This window comes from Vipera berus (assembly GCF_964194415.1).
Source record: "Vipera berus genome assembly, chromosome: 8".
NCBI lineage: Eukaryota > Metazoa > Chordata > Lepidosauria > Squamata > Viperidae > Vipera > Vipera berus.
Genome location: NC_138211.1, coordinates 13,227,539 through 13,251,746, shown reverse-complemented (window position 1 = coordinate 13,251,746; position 24,208 = coordinate 13,227,539). Strand labels below are relative to the sequence as shown.

The window sequence follows — 24,208 nt, the reverse complement described above, 5'->3', positions numbered from 1 at the left end:
CCTTTCTTCTTGTGTCTCAATGTCCCATGTTTGGACTTCAGCCGACCCTACTATTAGACATAGAAATACCTGTGTGTCCCTATTCCCTTTTTTTTATAATCACCGGGGTTATGATCTGCTAATAGCAATAGCAATAGCACTTAGACTTACACAGCTTCATAGTGCTTTACAGACCTCTCTAAGTGGTTTACAGAATCAGCTTATGGAAACCACCCACTCCACTTGCAATCATCATCTGCACATATCCATGCAAAGTTCCCAAATGCAAACAGACCTAACTAGAATTGCAATTCTGATGACATGTTTGCAGTTCCGATGACATATAAATCATTGCACAAGGACCCTTCCTGCTTTAGTTCATACGTGGGAGGAAAGTTCTTAGCTATGAAAATAGCTTGCTCATTATTCGTAAGGATGTGCCCTAACAAATAGGCTGTTGTGGAACTGATCTGACTAACCTTGATGTACCTGTAATGAATTACATGGAAAGATACCATTATAGGTAGGTGTTGATTTATTTGATTCTAGTCTAAGGCTCCTGTAAAGTTTGTTGCTGTTGGCTTCCACCCATTCAGAATCTTAAAATGCACACACACATAACACAAAGTAAGTTCCCGAGTAGCATTCAGATATTTATTTTTAAATTTTCCTATATATCTTTCATTGGTCTCTTTCCTAGGCATGTCTCATTTGCATATGTTCATTTTCTAAATTTCATTTATTTCTTAAGCTGCAATTCAGACGAAACATAAAAATAAAAGCTTTCTTTCAAGGATTTCAGCTATCACCTTACATAGGCAAATACCTATTATCACACAGTGTGCGTTGTGCAATATTTTTAATCTAAAGTGGCATGTTGTAAACCTAGCGTCCTAGCCAATAAATAAACATCACACACATGCAGAGAAGCGAAGATCCAAAAAGGATAATCACCTTCCAATCAATTTATTTCTCCAGTCAGAGTCAGAGCTAGTCAGTCTTTATGTTTGAAGGATCAGTAAATATTCCCCCAGCACATGTAACCCTGAACCCAGAAAAGGGTGCACTTTCAGCCCTCATTAAGCGGTATAATAAGCCACAGCCACACATTTGCCAGTGGGGAAACTCAGCCTAAACTCGGCATCTCCAAACGAAACCCCTTCGGTGTGAGTTCTCCTTTCTTACCCATCCCTAACATGCCTAAGTAAAGATTAAACCCACATTTGGAGGTAGAGGCGAAGAAGACGCAAATCTCTTCCTACGGAAAGCCTGAACCAAAGAGAGGCCTTTCAAGTTCGGATAAGAAGGCTGATTTTGTTGGTCTGAGAAAGTTGGTTTTTTTCACGATCGCCTCATTTTAAAACTCTTTGTCTAGTTCATTTGGAGGGCTCCTGGGCCTCTCAAGAGGAAAACAGAAAGTTGATATGATCTGGAACTGAACTTCCTTCTCTTCTCCTTTTTTTTTGTAGGGGAGGAGGGAGGACCCTAAAGAGAACTGCCGTAGAAAAGGAGAGCGGCAGTAAGCTTCAACTGCAGCTGTAACTGTAGAATTGCAGGAGATAGCCTTTCTCCATGGGTGAGAAAGTAGAATGAACATTCGCTGATTCTAATTGATGTTGTGGGCCATCAAAAATTGCATGTATATATTTAAAAAATTGAGGGACGCGGTGGCTCAGTGGGTTAGGGCGCTGAGCTTGTTGATCAGAAGGTCAGCAGTTTGGCGGGTCGAATCCCGAGTGCTGCGTAACAGAGTGAGTGCCTGTTACTCGTCCCAGCTTCTGCCAACCTAGCAGTTCAAAAGCACGTAAAAATGCAAGTAGAAAAATAGGGACCACTACGGTGGGAAGGTAACAGTGTTCCGTGCGCCTTTGGCGTCTAGTCATGCCGGCCACATGACCATGGAGACGTCCTCGGACAAGCGCTGGCTCTTCGGCTTTGAAACGGAGATGAGCACCGGCCCCTAGAGTTGGAAACGACTAGCACGCATGTGCAGGGGAACCTTTACTTTTACCTTTATTTAAAAATTGAGTGGCGTAGTGGCCTAGATGTGAAGATGCTGGCTTCCCACTTGGAAGGCTTGAGAGTTCAATCCTGGGCAGCAGCAGATATTTCTCTATCAGGACACGAGGAGAAAACATCTGCTGTGAACTCGGAGTAGGCATCAGGAAGGGCATCCGGCCAGTAAACGCTCAGCTCCATTCAGTTGCCCCGACTCCACCCCAAATAAAGGGATTAAAGGGTCATAAAAAGTATGACGCATACACACAATTTTAAGCCTATTAAAAAAATCAAGATTTTGAGAAAACTATAACAAGGAAATAGAAATGTTTAAAGAGAGTACGTGTATAAATTATGTACATTATAGATAGCAGCGTTCTTCAATCTTTAGATCAAAGTTGCTATCAGAATCTTTGCACCTATGCTTAGCATGAATATTAGGCAATTGTGTAAGGTCCTTTTAAAAATGATCATTACATAAACCTTAGAGAATGAATAGGGAAAGGACCCCTTTTCAAAAAAAAAATGACTTATATCTGACTTTCCTTCAGACGTTTAGTTTCTAACAACAAAGGTCCATACTCTCTTTATGGTTTTTTTTTAAAAATACAATCTGGCGTGGTTTTCCCCCCAAATTTCCTAGAGTCAACTGTGGCAAATCTCCCCTGTAACATTAGAGGTGCAGCTAAATCCTTTGAATGAAAGGATGATCCACTAAAGCTGAGAATAGCTTCCAGGAGAAGTAATTTAGATAAGGGATTTAACTTGGGACAGCTGGGAAAAGTAGCTTTATGAAAGATCATTTGTGGTCTAGGAGTGTCTTATTTAGGATCTGCTGGTAGACCCATAAATACCAAAGATGCTTGAAATCTCTGTCTGCTGGGGTTAAGTTATCCATCTTCTGATCATCTTCACTGTTTTTCTCTGTATATCTGCTCCCATCTTTCTTATAACGCTGTGTCCAAGATACTCAAAATGACATCTGACCAGTGCAGAATACAGTGGAACAATAACTTCCCAGGATCTAAAACTGTATTTCTTCTAATGCAACTTATAATGAATTTTTACTGATTAAATTAAACATGCCTGTGATTCAGTTGCTATTATTCTGGGCTACCTGTATATAATCCTCGCCCAAGAATTATGCTACAGTTAGTTTTTCTAAAAGGTTCAATAAAACAAGAGGCAGAAAACCCTTCTCCGGATTCTAATGTTCTTAACTATGGACAAAGTAGAAAGGCAGAATAGAACTTACATGCAGTGGTCAATAAGGCACAACAAACACAAATAAAGACCAGCAGATCCACCAATAAATAAGCACTAGAATCATGGCAGACAATGAACATTTGCAGTTATGGTTCAATTGTATTTTGTTTTTCCTTTAATCCGAAACTCTAAAAACGTTAGCCCTTCTAAACACTTTGTCTTCCAATTCCTATGGCCATACGAGACTTCCACACATAGATACATAGGTACAGGTGTGTGCATACAGGTGTCCACACCCACTCCAAGTTCGCTTTCACTACAGTTCAGTGACTAATTCCTGAGGTCGTCACTGATAGTCCAGAATTTTAAAAAACCCAAAGAATTTGTACTTACAGCTTTTCAAGAACACGGAGTCCCAAAAAAGTGCTGTTCTTCAGGGTTGTTATTTTGTTATTGCTCAAAATCCTGGAGAAAGAGAGAAAGGCGTTATGTAGTTTGCGTTGTCCATACATGCAGGCTTAAAGAAGCGGGAGAGAGTTGCGGTCCTCATTGATGGATTCATTACGATAGTTTTGTAATAAATAAAACTGGCTAAACATTTGTACAGAACTCCAAATCCTCCTTTTTTTTGTAGCCCACAAAACCTTTTTAAGCACAATTTCCCCCAAATCAGCCTTGCAGCTTCCAGTCAAATTCCAAAACAGGTCATGCTCACAGTTTAGAATAAGCTGCACCCTTCTCCCATAAAAAGAGGGGGAGATCAATATGCAATTATTATTATTGCTTTGTCACACAGCCAGCCAGGTGTTCAGATGGGATTTGCAGTTTTATCCACCTATTGAGTGCTTCCCAAGAACCTGGGAAAGGCAGATGTGGATGTTTGAAGGTATTAAGAGGCACCGTCGCAGGATGTAAGATGTTCTGAGGAAAGCTACCTTTTACATTTGACTGGTGGTGATTGTGTCAGTGAGGATGGTGTTCAAGCGGTGCTCCAGATGTTTTAGGATTGCACCTATCACTATTGATTGCGCCTATCACTATTGTTACTCCCTTTGCTTTCTTTTGCCCTAGTCCAGGGGTAGGCAACCTCAGCTCTTTTATGACTCGTGGACTTCAACTCCCAGAATTCCTGAGCCAGCCATGCTGAGGGGAAAGGGAGAGGTTTCCAAGCGGAATTCTGGGAGTTGAAGTCCACGAGTCATAAAAGAGCTGAGGTTGCCTACCCCTGCCCTAATCGTTCTATGTCTATCTGCAGGTCTTCGTATTTTATAATTATTATTACGTACAGTATATGACAGGGTCCTCTGCCTTTTGCATAATGGCCCCAATTCCTCCCTCCTTCTTCCACATATTAATGGTAAGGTTAAATGTTGCTCATTTCTGCCTTAAGTCAGCCCCACGTGTTTTTGGGTGGTTGTAGATGGTTTAACGGAAAGATAGCAAGGCCTAACTCAGACTGATGAAGTCATGATTAGCTGTCAGTTCTTTGCAAGGACAATTTGCATAATGCTTCTCAGACATTATAGGGTTTGCTTTTACATCAGCTCCACTGGGTAATAGTAACATTTACAAATGGGGAAGCGAGGCCAGGTGTCAATGCTTTTTCCATGGCTGAAGGAAACCGAGGAGAAAGGCCTTATCTAAACTGTACCAGCTGGTTAATGGAATTTTTTGTACATATATCTCATCTCTCCCTTCATCTGAATCCATTATTTTACTCTGCGCCATTCCTGGCTGGGAATGTCTGTGGTGTGGCTGAGAGATGCGGTTAGATTTTCATCACTGCTATTCTTACCAGGATGACATAAGCTCGGAAAGCCAAGCAAAATGGAAGTAACAAAGGCGTAATCTAATAAATGGAATAATAAACATTGCAAAACAAACAGATGTAAACTAAAAAGTACACAACCGAAAAGGTAAACAAACCGACGCCAAAGGAACAGAACTGGAAGAAGGGAGAGAAATCTGAAACCTACCCACTTATGAAAGGGTTGTGTGCGTAGACACAAATGTACACGCGCCGTTTCTTACGTGCACATATGTATGATCTTAAGGAAAAATAAAAACCTTTCCGATATCCACATTCAATATTTCTGTCTAGAACAGGGGTCTTCAAACTTGGCCCTTTTATGACTTGTGGACTTCAACTCCCAGAATTCCTCAGCCAGCTTTGCTGGCTGAGGAATTCTGGGAGTTGAAGTCCACAAGTCATAAAAGGGCCAAGTTTGAAGACCCCTGGTCTAGAACATGCAGAGAAAAGTCATTTGTGAGGAAAAACAGCTCCGTGTTTGACTAATTCAGATGATATCTGCATAGTTAGTTTTGCACAAATAATCTATATGTTTTTAAGGCATTTGTTTTTCATCCTGATCTAGTTGTCATAAGCAAGAGTTCAGAGGGAATAATCAGTAGTTCTAGGCAGCATAAGTGTGTGTTTTCAAAAGCTGGTTGGCCACTCCAGTAACAGCTTGGAAACCCATTGAAATCTTAACAAGAATACATTTTCTCAAAACAGGAACCAAAGTGTCAGTTTTTGTTCTCAAACGGAACCGGAAGTTAGGAATCTCAGAATCAAATCAATTGTAATCAATTTTCTTCATATATTTGTCTATTTCCCCCCCCCCCAAAGATGTAACTGCTCCTAGGGCAATGCTCTCTATGCATCTCCCTTTTGTGATGCTCATTTTCAGCATGCACAAGCCAAAGTCTGCAGCCTCTGGATCAGGACCTCCCACACAACGGCCTGCAAACCCCACTATTCAGCCCCATTTGTCAAGAGACTTGGTCCATCTCTTCCCATTGGACTTCCTCATTGTATGGGGGTCTGGTTCAACTACCCCCTAGTTGAGTCAGGGTTTTTGACCGGCACTAGGCAGCTTGCTCTCAAAGTAAACAGTTGGGAAGATGACAAAAAAACAGTCCTCTTTTGACCTCCTCTCAAAGCAAGCAGAAAACTTGCCAACCGAAAGGAGCCAGGAAAAAAAATATAAAAGAAAAAGGAACACCCATCAATTCTTCCAACTCTCATTAAAAAGCTTTTCTAATGAGCAATTAGCCCTGGCAAGCATGCCTTGTGCTAAGAGGGCCACCAAACAGCTGCAGAGCTTTTGATAGCTTGACCTCACCGTCCACTTCAGATTCTTCTTTTCATGGAAACTTTTAAGTTGCATGGGCCTTGTGGCAGCCATGTTTCCCAAACAACTGATGCTATCGACTGCAAAACAATATTTCATTTTTCTTAAGGTTTTCTTCCCTGTGCAAAAAACAGAAGCGGCATTCTGTGTTGTCCTGCCTTTTCTTTCAAATGCTCAAGAATTTCTTTTACATTTCTCCTTGTGTTGTTTTCGGAATTGACTTCCTGACTTGACAATGATAAAGTCAAAATGACATTTGAAAGTACTTCTCAAGGAGGCAGTGATGAATCGAGTTTATTTTTCTCAGGTCCACATTTTTCCAACAGTGCCCAAGTTTCTATCAGCCCAACTTTATACTATTATGATTTTTAAATGCTTCTAATTGTTTAAATCATTTTCATATAGAACAAGGGTGGGCAAACTGTGGCTGGCTCAGGAATTCTGGAAGTTGAAGTCCACAGATTGTAAAGGGGCCATAGTTGCCCACGCCTGATACAGAAGCATCACAACAGACTGTGAGATGCTTTTGACAATTTCTTTCTTTTTAATGCATTTAATTCTTTAAATTCTTTAAGCAGGTGAGCCTGCTGCTTTTTGAGTGGAGCATGAAACCATCCAAATGTTTACCCATCTAGTTTGATTCAGCTCCACTGAATTTCTTCTACGATATCACCGTCCCTGCCATCTTTTAACCAAGGTAGACCTAGCTGTTGTACCTTTTTGGTTCATGATTTTGCAAGGCAACTCTTTGTTGATTTTTTCCCCCCCTAACACATTTTACCTTGGCTGGGAATTTCAAGAGAAGAAGCATGTACATCTGGAATTTTCTTCTCCATTTGAAGAAAAGTGAACCGCAAAGTACAAACCCTAACATTAACCCTGTATCCCTCGGAGTTCAATACTCCCTTTTTTTTTACTTCCATCTGGAAAGAGACTAGGTTGTTTTCATGATTTGTTTATTGTTCCTACCTTCTCTCAAAAATGTTCTCTTTTTCCCCACACTACTTTCTCTACATACATCTCATCACTCTTTTCTACCATTTAAACATTGAGGTGGGAGGTCACAGTCACACCATATGTTAAGCAAATGGTGGTAAGCCCCAGAAATTCAAAATATTATGCAGTTACAGAATTCATTATTTATTTATGAATTTGTTTTCTAACCTGCCTTTCATTTAGGAGCTTAAGATGGTCTAGAATAAGGGTAGGCGACCTTGGCTCTTTTATGACTCGTGGACTTCAACTCCCGGAATTCCTGAGCCAGCCACGTTGAGGGGAAAGAGAGAGGTTTCCAAGCTGAGCCATGCTGGCTCAGGAATTCTAGGAGTTGAAGTCCACGAGTCATAAAAGAGCCAAGGTTGCCTACCCCTGGCCTAGGCCTAGGCTGCTTTATGACTCGTGGACTTCAACTCCCAGAATTCCTGAGCCAGCCACACTGAGGGGAAAGAGAGAGGTTTCCAAGCTGAGCCATGCTGGCTCAGGAATTCTGGGAGTTGAAGTCCACAAGTCATAAAAGAGCCAAGGTTGCCTACCCCTGGTCTAGAGAATGGCCCAACAATTCTATGAGGTAGATTGCGCTGGAAGACTATGAACTGGCCCAAAGATGGCCAGTGAACTCTAAAGATTAAAGTATGGGAGGGAGTAAAACCTGGGTGTGTCTATTCTTAGTCCAATATCTTAACTAGTAGAGTATCCAATACATGTGTTCACATTCCACGTAACATTGGCAACTATTATATCATGCCATGATACCATTTTTTCTTTTTCATTTAAAGACTTTATGTTTAGTTTTTCCGATAAAAGTCACCCACTTGAAATAGACGCTACTTGAAAGAAGATTCGAGTAATATTTTCTTTGGTTTCAAATATTGAAGGTGTCAACTTGAAAAACATCTTCCTTATGTTCCAGACCATCGATGAATAATGGCTGTGTTGTAGATCTATAAAAATTCAGTATCTGGTACAGTCCTTAGAAGTTGCCACTGAAGGCAAATTGATCATCTTTTAGGGGGTATGGTAATATGAGAAGTTAAGCTCAGCTTTAGATATGAATTCTCTGGTAACCCATTTTGATGGCTGCACAAAGCTGAACACAACTTCACAGCTTAAAGGGTGGTCCTGGGGCAGCTGGCAGAAGAAGGCATCCTGTTTGGCAAGTTCCCTGGAATTTCCGGCCTGAACAATAGGAAAGTTGAGCCTCCACTTTTTCCTATTTGTTTTGTTAATAATTTCCTCTGGGCCTGAACCTTGTGTCTTAAAGATTTCCATGTGTGTGAGACACTAAGGGTGCCGTACCTGATTAAAAGCAAGCATTCTATCATTGGGTCATTCTAAGCTGGAGCGTGAAATAAGGCCAGCTCCCTTGAGAGCTCTTGGTCTTCCTTCAATCCTTTTTTCCTTGATCTGAACTGTAAGTTGAGGAAGAAAGCCCAAATCCGTATTAAAGCAAAAACTTTACCAGACTTTCTGAATGCTCACAAAAAAAAAAAAAAACTTGGAAACTTTCAGGCTTCCAAGAAATCTCTGGGCAAGAGCTTAGCTCAAAAAAATGCCAACTTTTTAAGGTCAAGCCAAAGAGGGGCCCTACTTCCAATGCCCCCTAGTAAAAAGCAACCCCACCTTTGGTGAAAAGGTGAGCCACATTCTAAAGCCCAGAGCTTTGTCCAAAGACATGGAAGTGGGAGGGAGGGCTCCTAAGAGGGAACAGAGGATTTACTTCTTGTTTAGATACTGGGGATCATCCAAGTTCCTGCCATAAAAACCAGACAGCCTCCCTAAAAAGGAAAGGAGCTGGTTGGACAAGATGCAATCTCGTAATTCTGTCTGATCTGCCTCCAGGGTCAGGAAAAAAGAATCTGCCTCTCAATAGTTAGGAAAGAAAATTCTGGACCTTTTCTCTTCTTTGCTAAGCCAGCATCAATTCAAACTCAGATTGTTCTCATCTCTCCTTGCCAAGGATGTCATTTGGAGAAATGATCCAGACTAGTTGTTCATACATCCATTGATTCGGGAAAGCGAGAAATGCAGTTTTCAGAGACTGGACTGGATCTCTCTTGAATCAAGGCTCAACCTCAAGATATTGCCCCGATAAGAACTTCAGATTCTCTTACTAAATTATAGAAAGCTGAATTTGGGGTGGCCAACTCTTGACCATTGATCGTTATGATCAGCTGTGATCTCTGGCCTGGTACAGGGAGACCGTAGGTGTGGGAGGAGAAAGAGAAAGAGAAGGAAGGATGGTGGTGTGGTCAAAAGTGACCAACTATGATCCTTGTAATGGGCAGAAGGAAGTACTTTGTGGAGCAAGAGGAAGAGGCATAACCAAGACAATGGTCAGACAAAAGACATCTGCGTCCCAAGGCAGAAATGTAATTTGAGAAAGTGTCTCAGACTTGACCTTCCCTAGTTCCCATGATAATAAAGATAAGGAGGGGAAAAGCTATTCAGACCTGCAAGAAACTGCTAAAATAACCTTATAATAAAAGTAGAACTTGCTTGTATTTATTTGGTTTCCCAGTTTGGCCTGTCTTGGAGAACTGACAGTCTTATTCAGTATGAGGGAATGTATCCATTATCCCGAAGGGGGGGGGAATCCTTGCTCCAGGTTTAAAAAATTAATTGCTTGTGTTGATAAATAAATCATTAATTGACTTAGTGATTAATTGAGCAATCAGTCAGTTCAGTCAGCAACACCCAGGCCTAACTTGCAGAATGTCCTCCATGCCTGAGTTCAGATTGGCACCGTGTTTTTCTTCCCCCTTTCAAACAGAACAACGTGTTTATTTAATGGCGCTTTCTTTGGTTTAACTTAAACAAACATACATTGGAACTCAGGCCATTTTAGAGACGCCTTTTTTTACTTGTTTTTTTATTTTTCAAACTACCAATTATCTTGACCGCTTTCATTGTTCTTTGTAACAGAGAGTCCTTTTACTGACGTTTCATTTAACCTTGAATCGCTTTTGAGGGGCTTATGGCTAAGCAGCGGAATTAGGACACAGAATCAAATATTGTCACTAGGCAAAATGAAAGACCAAGGAAGGGGTTGGATGGAATTGCCCTCAAGCTTCCCATTTGTATGGTGGCTTTCCTTCATCTTATGTTTTGACTTCATGTCCCATTACCCCCCCCCCCCCCCCCCCCGCATAGCTGAAGAGATCCTTGCAACTGGCAGCATTTACTTTGGCAATAAACAAACATTCCCAGGCAACAATTATAAGGCCAATGAGTCAAGTAGAGTTAGAAGTGGAGATAAATGGGAGATGAAACCAGTAAGGGAAGATATTTTGCATGGAAGTAAAAGAAGCAGGTTTCAAAGATCTAAGAAGCAAGGTTTTTACACCTAGATAGGGAAAACCAAAGGTACAAGAACAGATTAGGTGAAACCTGGCTCAAAAACAGTAACTGTGAGAGGGACCTTGGAGTCCTAGTGCAGGGGTAGGCAACCTCGGCTCTTTTATGACTCATGGACTTCAACTCCCAGAATTCCTGAGTCAGCATAGCATAGCTGACTCAGGAATTCTGGGAGTTGAAGTCCATGAGTCATAAAAGAGCCGAGGTTGCCTACCCCTGTCCTAGTGGATGATCACTTAAACATGAGCCAGCACTGTATGGCAGCAGCCAAAACAGCTACAATCCTTGGTTGTATGAACAAGAGACATGATGTCAACGCTGCTAACATCGAATGTTATTGCTTGACACTATGTCTCTTGTTCATACAACGGAAACTTGACGCATAGATTCAAAATTACATGACTTACTAATACGGCTTTATAAATCCTTGGTAAGACCACACTGGAAATACTGCATCCAGTTTTGGTTCCATTACAAAAATGATGTTGAGACTTTAGGAAAAAGTGCAAAGAGGAGCAACTAAGATGATTAAGTGCCTGGAGACAAAAACATATGAAGAACGGTTGCAAGAATTGGGTATATGGCAAGTCTAGAGAAAAGAAGGACTAGGGGGTGACATTATAGCAGTGTTCCAGTATTTGAGGGGCTGGCACAAAGAGGAGGGGGGGGTCAACTTATTTTCCTTAGCACCAGAAGGCCAGACAAGAAACAATGGATGGAAACTAATCAAGGAGAGAAGCAACCTGGAATTAAGGAGAAACTTCCTAACAGTGAGAAAAAATTAACCAGTGGAACGGCTTGCCTCCAGAAATCGTGGGCGCTCCATCACTGGAGGCTTTTAAGAGAAGACTGGACAGCCACTTATCTGAAATGGTATAGGTTCTCCTGCTTGAGCAGGGGGTTGGACTAGAAGACCTCCAAGATCCCTTCCAGCTCTATTCTGATTGAAAACTCTTCTGGGCCTATATAAAATCACGTCTGGCATGTTGGTCTGTCTCTCCAGCATCTGTTAAGAGTTGCTGTCTAAGAAAACTCTTGCACACACACACACACACACACACAGAAAAATAGAAAGTCTGTGTTCATTTGTTTAAAGGGGAAATCAGGTTAATGAAAAAAAAACAGGGAATCAAAAAGATTACAGGCACAAAGAGAACTATCCACTTCCAAGCCACCTAGAACAACGAAGGAGCTTTCAGCCTCATTTTCAGAAGAGATTCAGACCCATCGGATGCACTTTCAGCTGGCACTCCAAGCTGAGCAAGGAAGGAGGGGAGAATGCAAACCCATTGAATTTTGCTCACTAAAGGTCTACATGGCAAGGTCCTGTCTTTACCTCTTAGCGAAAGAGGATGCAGCTCTGCACTTCCTTCCCAAAGGGTCCCTCCACCCATCCTCTGGCGCTGTAGGCAGGACAATGAAGAGGACACAAAGGGCAAAGGGAGAGAAACATTCCTGCTTCCATTCTTTTTTTTTTAATTGCTTCAAAAAATATGTGGGTTTCTTCTTCTGACCATGGGATTATCTGCTCCACAAGTAAAGAAATAAGGGTTCCCTTCTTCCCCCCCTCTCTCTCTCCCTCCCTCCCTCTCTTTCCCTCTCTCTCTCTCCCTCTCTCCGATCTTCTGCTCACCTGGCAAGCTGGCTTCACGCTGTTCTGGACAAGCTGACACACATTCTTATTGGGCTGGCTCTCCTGCCCTTGACAGCTGCTGCTTCCTGCTTCCTGTGGAGACACAGCAGAGGCAGGAGCCCCGCCCAATAAGCTTGTCAGCTTCTCAGAGGAGTGTGAGTTTTACACACAGAGAGAAAGAGAGAGAGAGAGAGAGAGAGAGAGAGAGAGAGAGAGAGAGAGAGAGAGAGAGAAGGGAAGCACAAGTGCCTCCCTCTATCTCTGTCTCTGCAAACTGGGAGACACATGAGAAGGCTGAAAGAGCCACATGCGGCTCCAGAGCCGCGGGTTGCCGACCCGTGCACAGCTTGCCATCAGAAGTTGTGGGTGCTTCTTCACTGAAGGTTTTTTTAAGAAGAGACTGGACAGTCACTTGTCTGAAATAGTATAGGGTCTTCTGCTTGAGCAAGGGGTTGGACAAGAAGACCTCGAAGGTCCCTTCCAGCTCTATTCTGATCGATTCAATGATCGGATGGAGCACTGGAGGTAGAAAGGCAGGTCAATTAAATGATAATTCCTGAAAATTGTATTTGGAGGTTTTGTACGCATTCCCCTTTATTGTGCAATTGACTTCAATGGACAGATATAAAAGGATTAACCTAGCACAGCTCAGTGGCTCCAAAGTGTGTGTGTGTGTGTGTGTGTGTGTGTGTCTATCCCAACCAGTGGAACAGCTTACTCCCAGAAATCGTGGGTGCTCCATCACTGGAAATTTTCAAGAAGAGACTGGACAATCACCTGGCTGAGATGGTATAGGTTCTCCTACCTGAGCTGGACTAGAAGACCTCAAAGCTCCCTTCCAGCTGTATTCTATTCTATTCTATTCTATTCTATTCTATTCTATTCTATTCTATTCTATTCTATTCTATTCTATTCTATTCTGTTCTGTTCTGTTCTGTTCTGTTCTGTTCTAATTTTCTAGAGGATTCGTAGGACCACAGTTCAGTGATAACGCACATACTTTGCATTAAAAGGACCAAGGTCCAATCCTTAGCATAAAGCTCAGAAAAACTCCCATCTGAATCCCTGGAGACTTTGTAGTTAATGATGACAGCCCTTAACTAGAAAGACCAGTCATCAATGTAATGTAATTTCCTCTAGCAGGAATGTGATCTGATTGTGCAAGAAGCATTATGGACAAGGAATTAATGGTCCCAGAAGTAATGCTGAAGGATCACCAGGAACAATTACAAATAAAGGACTATAAATCTTGTCTTTCCAGGCATGCCTTAATCAGAACTTGGAGCTTAGCAGCAGACTTCTCCAAGTAAAACTGGACAAGTTTATTGTGGGTCAGAAAGAAGCCATATATCCACAGATGTTTTCCTTACAGTATGGGGAAATCAGAGTCTATATAGAAGTCTGTGCTCCAGGAATTAATTTCTGGGCTTTTTCCTCCCATCTCCTCTTAAGGAGTCAGCAGACATCTGATCTATGTTGACATAATGGTGCTTTCTGGCCCCAGATCTGCTGATATTTGACTCACTGGCTTCATTTCACATATATTACATAGGATTATTTGCAGCTGCAATCAAACGGACCCTGTAGTGCGTGCCTAGTTGGATAGATATACATATGGATCATCAAGCATAAAAATTAGATTGGAACAGCTACACTGCCATAAAAAACACGGAGCTATTAAAGGAAAAGGAGGTGCCCATCAATTCGATCTAAAGATCTGGCAAAGGAGAGGAATCTATATATCTCATCCTATCCTTAAGTCAGGGGTACCCAACCCCTGGTCCGTGGACCAGTACCGGGCCACGGCATGCCAGCAACTGGTCTGCACAAACAAGCAAAGCCCCATCTGTGGGATGCAGGCAGCACACAAAACAATGCACCGTCCGGTCTGCAGAAAAACCTCTCTCCACAGAACTGGTCCCTGGTGCCCAAAAGGTTGGGGACCTCTGCCTTAAGTAACATTTCTATAGATACTTTTTTTTTCTTCCTAACATTTTTCCAGGCAAGTGCAGGGTCCCCTTTTTTCAGATCAACAGACTGTTGATCCAGTGGTTGCAACAAGAATTGGCCAGCCAAAGATTGTTGCTTGAGCTTGACATCATGAGCCGTGAGAGATTGACTGGCCCAAAATCACTTGGGCCAGCTTTTATGCCAAAGGCAGGTCTTGATCTCATAGTCTCCTGGTTTCTAGCCTGGTGTCTTAACCACTAGAACCAAAATGGATCTACTTCTATACTGCTATGAATTAAAACATAATAATGCCAGGAGACCCAAACCATGGGATGCTCAGATCCTATCACTAGGACTTTTAGCTAACATATTAAACCTTCTTTGGCTATTGGGCCTCTGATTTATATTACAGTAGTGTCCAGATGGTCGGCAGTTTGGTGGGTCGAATCCCGAGTGCCGCGTAACAGAGTGAGCGCCTGTTACTCGTCCCAGCTTCTGCCAACCTAGCAGTTCGAAAGCACGTAAAAATGCAAGTAGAAAAATAGGGACCACTACGGTAGGAAGGTAACAGCGTTCCGTGCGCCTTTGGCGTCTAGTCATGCCGGCCACATGACCACGGAGACGTCCTCGGACAAACGCTGGCAGAATTTAGCTTAAGTTAAATACTGGAGGAAGATTGCAAGAACATGAGCAAGTGGTCAGACAAGAAAACCCAAACTCATTGGTAGTCTCACGTTGAAATGAACAAGGACACACCACCAATTTTGCAGCTTCTAAGATGGTTGGCCATGCAGGTACAAAGATAGATAGGGAAATGACTGAAGCCTGGGAAATGGGCCCCTTGTCAGTTAACAGGAGTGCTGGTTTACCTCCAGCTTATCACGTACTTAGAAGTTGAGAGCTTGGCAGCACAAGGAAACAAAAGCCAATCGCCAGCCATCAACACACCAGTCAACCAATAGGAAGGCATCATATAAACACAACTCACAGAACAGCCCAACGCACGTATTCCGTTAGAGAGAAGTTCCCTAAGATGGGCTCCAGCATGATCCAAAAGCTCGGAAGAGTAAACTCTGGTCCTGGCAACTGGCCCAAATTCTATCTTAAATACTGGCTGTTTCATTCCCCATCCCATCCCAAATGTATCCTAGCAGGGAAATCTTTTTTCCGCAAGGTTGGCTTGGAGCTGTCTGCCCAACTATCAACCTCTCTGCCCTGATTCAGTCATCACCTAATCAGTTTTATTCATATTTTTCACGTCAGACCAAAGCTGAATCTTCCCAGAGAACCCCTTCTCCATACCTTGTCATTACCGATTACTCGTTAGGTCAAAAATAAGCAACAGAAGGAAGGGATGAAGAGGCACCAGAAAGGGGAAAAAAATACTGTATATTTTTGCAGATATGAAGAGCCAGGGATAAAGCCATCAAAATTATTACGTTTTAATTTTCACAATTGGCTTGTGGTGGTGCATTTTTCAGCGCATTTCAGTTAAAATGTTTGAAGGCAGGCTTATCTGTGAGTATATTTGGATACTTTAAAAAAAAGTATTAGTATATGCAGGTAGTCCTCGATTTACGATTACAATTAAGCCCAAAATTTACCGTACGTTGCTAAGTGAGAAATTGGTTACATGAGTTTTGCCCCATTTTAGGACTTTTCGCGTCACAGTTGTTAAAGGAATCACTGCAGTTGTTAAATTAGTAACACAGTTGTTAAGGGAATCTGGCTTCCCCATTGAATTTGCTTGACAGAAGGTCGCAAAAGCGGGATCCCACAACCCAGAGATACTGTAACCGTCATAAATGTGAGTCAGTTGTCAAGCATCCAAAAATAAATCACTTGACCATGGGGATACTGCAATGGTCACAAGTCTGACAGATGGTCTTGAGTCACTTTTTTCAGTGCCATTGTAAGTAAACGTTTACTAAATGGTTACACTAAATCAGGGGTAGGCAACCTTGGCTCTTTAATGACTCGTGGACTTCAACTCCCAGAATTCCTGAGCCAGCCAGTTGTAAATCAAGCATTACCTGTACATTCACAAATAAGCCCATCCTGCAGAAAAGCTGATCTCAACTTCTTGGGCATATTTTTGAATCTAAAATTCTCAGCTTTTCTGCAAGTACATATGGGAAGAGAAAAAAAATCAGGTATTTAACCTGTATATATTGTTCCTTCCACCCACTACTATTTTAGGGTGACAGTGAAAACTGCAATTGGTGCAGCTTTATTTATTGTGCTAGGAAGAATGTTGGGCCTCTTGCAATCAGGCCAAAATGTTGGCAATCTTGCCCAGCGTATCTCAAGAGATACATTAGGCTCCAACGGCACTTTATTATTGCAACCACGGTTTTTTTTTTCAGCTCGGCTTCTCCGTCTTCTGTTATTAGAAGTTAAAAAAAAGTAAGAAATTATGATCCCAAAGATCTCTTCAGCCACAAAGCGCTCTTGTGATTCCAAGATTCTTTCTCTTTTTCCACCGCTGAGTGCAGTCCTTGTTTTTAAAATAGCTCGTCTTGGTTTGGGATAGAAGACTGTTTGGGCTTTGGTGGAAAGCGGTGCCCGCAGATTCTGGGGTGTACAGATTAAGTTAGCTAATAATAACTTTCCTGAAATGCACAGTCCCAAATGCTTTTAAGTAAAGTGGGTACTGAGAACTGCTTTTGGTCTGTGAGCCGTATAGCCTTCCAATCTTTCTATTGTAGGAACATTTGCCATCCCCTCAAGCATGAAGGAACTGAGAGAGAAGCAAAGCATGACGCTGAGCAAAAGTTGGTATTCGGATATGTGGATATCATCGTCTTAGTGGTTAAGAGATTAATAATAATAATAATAATAATAATAATAATAATAATAATAATAATAATAATAATAATAATAATAATAAACCTTTATTGTCAAAGTACAACATGTGTGCATTGAGATTAGCTGAGCCTCCCCCCCCGTGCTCTTTCGCTCTTTCCTCCCAACACACAGTGACAACAAACCCTCCCTCCTACCACACTATGTGGAACAACTACACCACACACCGGCCTCCCAAGTCAATTCTGCGTAAGATTATGTCCCATTTAAAAGCCTAACAGCCCACGGATAAAAGCTATTTTTCAGCCTGTTGGTATGGCTGGCTATATTCCTATATCCCCTACCGGATGGTAGGAGAGTAAAGAGATACCGTCCAGGGTGTGAGTCATCCCTGAGAATCTTCCTCACTCTTCCAAGGCAACGAGCCCTGGCGATGTCATCCAGTGGTGTCAGGGAACAGCCCACAATGATTCTGCCTCTTGTCAGAAAGATGGAATAACCAGTTCGTCTGATTTTCACAGTAACCTCCCTTCCTTTTCTCCTTGCTTTTCCTGTGGCACTAAGCCACAGTGTCTTTTTATATACAGTAGCTTTATTTTAAAAAAATGTGAGTATGTGAACACACTCACCTCAGCCTTTCCAAAATGAATAGGACAAGAAAATTTTGCTGATGATGTTACCCAGTTTGGTGACGAAAAGTTCAGAAATTATATTGAAACAAGCTCGGAGAACAAACCACAAGCCAAAACCTTTCCGAAATGTGTTTGCTGCTGCAAGAAGAAAACGAGGAGGGCTTTAATCTAGAAGATGTTGAGCTGATTCTGAGAGGTGCTGAAACATCAAAAGCCATCAGAAATGCTCAGAATCCGTTGTATGTCAGAGGACAGATCAAACAAGCAAGCAAGAAGCCATTTCCAATAGAACGTCCTACCAGATACTTCAGGATTGGTATTAACCATCCTCATCTTTGCCTGTGGGAAGAGATAACCCTCAAACAACATATGAACTCAGAAGGAAAGGAGAAAAGACCCAGAAGATTCTAAAGTTGAGAAGCGTCATCAAGCCAGAGTTCAGTCAAATCAAGGGTCAGTGGGCTTCCTCTGGTAAATATCTACAGAGGTTCCCATTCATCCAGATCATGGTTGTCCCAAGGACGCTTTTATTTTAAAGGCAGCTGGACTTGCTGATTTTTCTTTAAGACGTTTTGCTTCTCATTCAAGAAGCTTCTTCAGTTCCAACTAACTGGATTTCCCCACCAGTTAGTTAGAACTGAAGAAGCCTCTTGGATGAGAAGTGAAACATCTTAAAGGAAAAAAAATCAGTGTCTTAAAGAAAAACCAGCAGGTCCAGTTGCTTTTAAAATAAATGCACCTCTGGGACATTCCCCTAGTACAGGGGTAGGCAACTTTGGCTCTTTTATGACTCGTGGACTTCAACTCCCAGAATTCCTGAGCCAGCATGGTTAAGCATGGAAACCTCTCCCTTTCCCCTCAGCATGGCTGGTTCAGGAATTCTGGGAGTTGAAGTCCACGAGTCATAAAGCAGCCTAGACCTACGCCAGGGGTAGGCAACCTTGGCTCTTTTATGACTTGTGGACTTCAACTCCCAGAATTCCTGAGCCAGCATGGCTAAGCATGGAAACCTCCTCCCTTTCCCCTCAGCATGGCTGGCTCAGGAATTCTGGGAGTTGAAGTCCACGAGTCATAAAGGAGCCAAGGTTACCTACCCCTGCCCTAGTAGTAGAGTGACCTTTTGGGCACCAGGGACCAGTTCCATGGACAGAGGTTTTTCCCTGGACAGGAAGGGGCATGGTGTCGTGTGCTGCCTGCATCCCGCGAATAGGGCTTCGTTTGTTTGCGTGTCCCGATTTCTGACATGCCAAGGATTGGTGCCAGTCCACAGACTGGGGGTTGGGGACTCCTGGATTAGAAAACAGAAGAATAGTTGGGAAGGGACCTTGGAGGTCTTCTAGTCTAATACCCTTCTCAAGCAGGAGACCATATGCCATTCTGGGCAAATGGCTGTCCAAGCTCTTCTGGAAAACCTCCAGTGACGGAGCACCCACAACTTCTGCAGGCAAGCCGTTAGATTAGATTTGACCAGAGCCGCTAACTAAACAGTGCTGATGCAGTATTGCTTGCCCACCTTGAGCCAATCCCTTGCAAGCAACACACAATCTTCACACTGAGTCACCTCCCATTTCCAGCAGCTTGAAACTAATGCCACTTAATTGCTAGGCACACAATCTCCTAGGGCCCTCCTCCAAGCCTTCTAGGAATGACCGCCAGCCTATCGAGCAGACGAGCTTCGTTTGCTAGGGAATGTTCCTTCTTTCTTTAATCTCAAACGAGGAGCTGAAAGGAAAACACACGATTATTTTCTCAGGCGTGCTGGAATCCACTTGAATAAATAACAGTTCCAGAAATGGGGCTGCTAAAACAATAAACTTCCTCGGAGCTGACCCCAAAAAGCGACGAGGGTGGGGTGGGGGGTGGGTGTGGAGGGAATGCCTTCCCTCTGTCAGAAGGCAGGATGGAGAAGGGCAGGAAACCTCCACCCCCCCCCCACCCCTAAAGTTGATTTCTATCAACTTGCCACCCCTGACAGCAGAATATCGAGCTGAAAGCAGAAGTAAAAGGGAAAAGGGGGGGGGCTTCTCTTACAGCAGAATAAGAAGCTGAACGCAGAAGAAAAGAGAGAGAGACACAGAGAGACACAGAGAGAAAAAGAAGAAAGAGAGAGAGAAACACACACACAGAGAGAAGCTTCTTTTACAGGAGAATAGGAAGCTGAATGCAGAAGAAAAGAGAGAGAGAAAGACAGACAGACAGACAGACAGACAGACAAAGAAGCTTCTCTTACAGCAGAATAGGAAGCTGAAAGCAAAAAGAGGAAAAAGAGAGAGGGGGGGTTGTCTTTTTCAGCTCTATCTGCTGTTGTTGTTGTTGTTAAACTTGCAATAATTAAAAGCACATGCTTAAAGACTAACAGACACAGAGTTCTGCATGTGGCAAGGAGCCTGGCTGATTCTGCCATCAAAACTATTTGGGAAAGATTTCGGATGTGGTAGACTTGTTACGATTCTAACCATTTTAAAAAAAGTTTTACTTGATGGGATCTCTTGAAATTCCCAGCCTAAAACCTTTAGGATTCAGATCTGGATAAAGAAGATATTCTTGGTAGAAACTTTGGTCTCTTGGAAAATACACTTTATTTATTTAGCACTTGACGCCACATGAGGTTATTCATGCAACTAGCCTAGAACCAGCCTAGAACTTCCTCCCTTTGATAGACGATATGCTCCCCAAGTCACAATCTGTAATATTTACCATCAAATCTTACCTATATTTTTTTAAAGAAAGATGTCACACGTTGGAATTAAAGTCTTCTGCTACATACAAAGCGTACATCATCCTTGCACCCAAAGAAAAATATCCAGATACATTTGCTTTAGGACAAGCTGAGAGAAAGAAGGGACTGGAGTTATTTTGTCTCTACTGAGATTAAACGAAATTTCTTTAGGAAGATGCATTTGTAGGAAGCCAGTTAAGCGTTTGCTTAAGGAGTATAATCTAGTGACTACATCCAACTTACACTCAATAAAAGATACATGTGCTGCCTCCTATCCCATTTACGTTTTCTCTCTCTTTTTTTTTAACTTTAATTTTCAGCAGATCACAAGTGTTGGCCAAAGTGTTGGCTATCTTGTAACGGGAAAAGGAAGTTTTGTGATCAGCGCAAAGGCTGCCCAATTCATATTGGGCAAATCCTGTTTCGGATGCAAGCTAGAAGAACTACAAATCTTTGTAGACCTTGAGAGAGGGTGGGGAGGGAGGGAGGGAGTTAGTTAGTTATTATTGCAGTAATAGTAAGCTACTACTCTTCTGGACATGCCAAACTATGATTTCCAAAATTCCCAAGTTTTAGAGATGACTAAAGTATCACAGGCATCTAGATGAAGAGGGCTTTTCCATAAATTGGAGAGTGCAGTTCTATAGAAAGTTTGCTGTGGATTTATCCCCATGGAGGTTTGAAGCCTCTGTGGTAAATTCAAATGTTCTGGTTGCTTCAAAATACTTCTTTGTGGTCTTAGGGACATTATGTAGAAGCACAAATAATGTGCTTGGAAAAATTTCCATTACATGTTTTTTTTTAAAAAAAAAAAACAACTGTGGAGAAGTATCAAATGTTAGAAATGCAACAAACAAATAAAATTAGTGAAAATGTAACAAATAGGCAAATATTCATTAACTGCCTAATCCATTAAATTGGGCAGTTAAAATGAATAGAAAACCTATTCTCTCTCCTTCCTTCCTTCCTTCCTCTCTCCCTCCCTCTTCCCTCCCTCCTTCCTCTTTCTTTCTTTCTTTCTTTCTTTCTTTCTTTCTTTCTTTCTCTTTCTTTCTTTCTTTCTTTCTTTCTTTCTCTTTCTTTCTTTCTTTCTTTCTTTCTTTCTTCCTTCCTTCCTTCCTTCCTTCCTTCCTTCCTTCCTTCCTTCCTTCCTTCCTTTTTTTCTTCCCCCCCCACCAAGGCAACAATTGTAGAAAACACATGCAATCATCCATAAAACTTTTCAGGCAGGCTAAATTTTATTCTGCTATAGTTCAGCATTGTTTTCAGTAAAGTCTAAACATTGGAACGGAAAATGGTGAATCCACCAAAATTACCATGTTAGTATGTTTTTTTTTCTTTATAATCTAAACACCATTGAAATATACTATACCAATTTTCTCATGCCAAGCATTCCAATAAAGACTATTTCTAGGAAAGCTGGGAACTGCTTGAAAGTAACATTAAAATCACAGCATATTTCCTTAAAAACAAAGTTGTTTACGTGTGTCTATTTTTACTTTTGATGGAGAGTTTATAAAATGTTATAAGGCATGTAGAATCAACACAGTGTATATTTATAGTTACTTTTTACTGAATCCTGGTTAGCTAACTTGCTACACCAGATCTCATTTGTGGAACAATTGAGTTCGAGATTGATTTGAGGAAACTCAACTACGTTATGTTTCTGATAGTTTTAAGCGTATCAACTGAAACAGAATCAGGAAACTGAGATTTTGCATTATTAAATTTATCCAGTGTGAGAAGCACGTGGCTCATCCAGCATACAAAGGCATATTCTAAGTAACTGTACACTCCTTTTCCCACTAAATCTTAAGCCACAGTTGACTAACCACAATAGCTTGATTCGTACAATACGCTAAGCCTAAATTCAATCACATTAATTATTAATTCTTTAAGCAGCCTTGCCCAATATTCACATGAAACAAACTAATCTTTAATGTATTGAAACCAAGGCATTGGAAATGTTGATTTTATTCTTCCCTTTCTTCTCAAAATATTCAGAGAAAGAGTTTGCAGAGTTTCATCATGGGCTAACCACAGCTTGTTATGCTAGCCAAAACCAAACCAACTGCTGCTACAATGTTTTCTGGAAACAAGCCAGCTCCCAAACCATAGTTTACAATGCGTTCACTAATCCAGGGTCTGGCAAACCCTCCAGATGCTTTGGCCAACAGCCCTCAACGTGACTCAAAAGTTATTCAAGTCACTTACACCCTCTAGCTTGAATCACACATGAAAGGGATAAAGTCACTTTCAGAGCTGGTTCCCATAACTTACTGAAGAAGGGAGAAAAGTAATAAAAGTCCCTATCTTTCTTGTGCCTAAAATTACATCACAATGATGACAACAACAACCATAATAATTCCTGCTGCAATCCAACACCTTCTTTCCTATTTGCACACCTATATATTTCCTTCACTAGGATGCTGGGGAAGGGGGAAAACATACAGAATTATCATTGTAAGTGTCAAGCATCAGGGAAATCAGGAGATCCAGGCTATAAAGATTTATTGGAAGCCTAAGCTTTCTACAAGAATCTGAACTCTTAATAGTCAAGGGAAATTAGCAGGGGCTAAGAAAGGAATTCAAGGTGGGTTGGACTTAGATCTCTTATGAGCGCAAAGGGACTCATGATTGATGACATGTTTGACCTCCTCCCTCAGGCTTAGCCTGGACATCTCCTACACCCAGACCCCTTTGGATAACACGGAGACAATTTTGGATATTAAGAACAGTAAGTGAAGGAAGTGCTGCCCTTAATGCAACACAATGGTCCCATGTAATCAGAATCCCTTCCTGGTTCCCCCACTCAACATCCTTTTGTAGAAAGCCAACTGAATACTGTACAACAGGGGTCTTCAAACTTAGTCCTTTTATGACGTTGTGGACTTCAACTCCCAGAATCCTTCAGCCAGGCATGCTGACTGAGCAATTCTGGGAGTTGAAGTCCACCACATCATAAAAGGGCCAAGTTTGAAGATCCCTGGAATAGAATATTCTGAACATCAATCTTCAATAGCATGTCTGGTTTAGTCCTTATGGCAGGAGGCAGGATGCTTGCTATAGGTCCCAAAGCAAACTGTAAGCATTGGGGAATCAAGATACGGTATATATAACTGGCTAGGATTCAGGGTTAAGACTTCCCCATCGTGCATCATAGAAAGCTCTGACTATTAGTCTTGCATCAGGCTAGAAACCAAGAGACTGGGACTACAAGATTGATGATGGGTTGTATAATTGAGCAGAGAATTAATGCAGTGATGGGAAAAGGAAAAACCCTAATCCCAACCCCAGTCACTGAGAGAAAGTCACTGGCCCAAGGTCATCCAGTTGGCTTTCTGCCTAAGGCAGGACTAGAACTCACAGTCTCCTGGTGATTGGCCCAAAGTCACCCAGCTAGCTTTCATGGCTAAAGCGGAACTAGAACTCACAGTCTCCTGGTGATTGGCCCAAAGTCACCCAGCTAGGTTTCATGGCTAGGGCGGAACTAGAACTCACAGTCTCCTGGTTTCTAGCCTGGCACTTTAACTACTAGACCAACTAGCTGTATGCTGATGAGAGTCAATTATCTGCCCCCTCCCTCCTCAATCAAACGTTAAGTGGGGAACAGAGGAATAACCAGATTTGTAAAGGAATAAACAATGAGAATAAAATGTTGGAAGCATGTCAAGGAGAGACTAGGCAGAAGGAAAAAGTTTGGAGCAGGAAAATAAATTGTACCAAAAAGGTCAGAGAAATTGGAACAGAAGCCATACACTGCAATTTTATATATGTCTTTTTTCCAACTCTACATTTG

The 24,208-nt window shown here is 41.9% G+C and overlaps 1 protein-coding gene across 1 annotated transcript in view; it reads right to left on the bottom strand.

Moving 5' to 3' along the window:
* Window positions 1–24,208, bottom strand: part of ADGRA2 (adhesion G protein-coupled receptor A2) — a gene marked incomplete at its 5' end in the record, with an annotated part of 84,559 nt that overhangs the window by 52,777 nt on the left and 7,574 nt on the right. Inside the window, one exon of the mRNA XM_081333546.1 lies at window positions 3,577–3,648. Coding sequence (XP_081189672.1) covers window positions 3,577–3,648 — 72 coding nt within the window. The remainder of the gene's footprint in view (window positions 1–3,576; window positions 3,649–24,208) is intronic.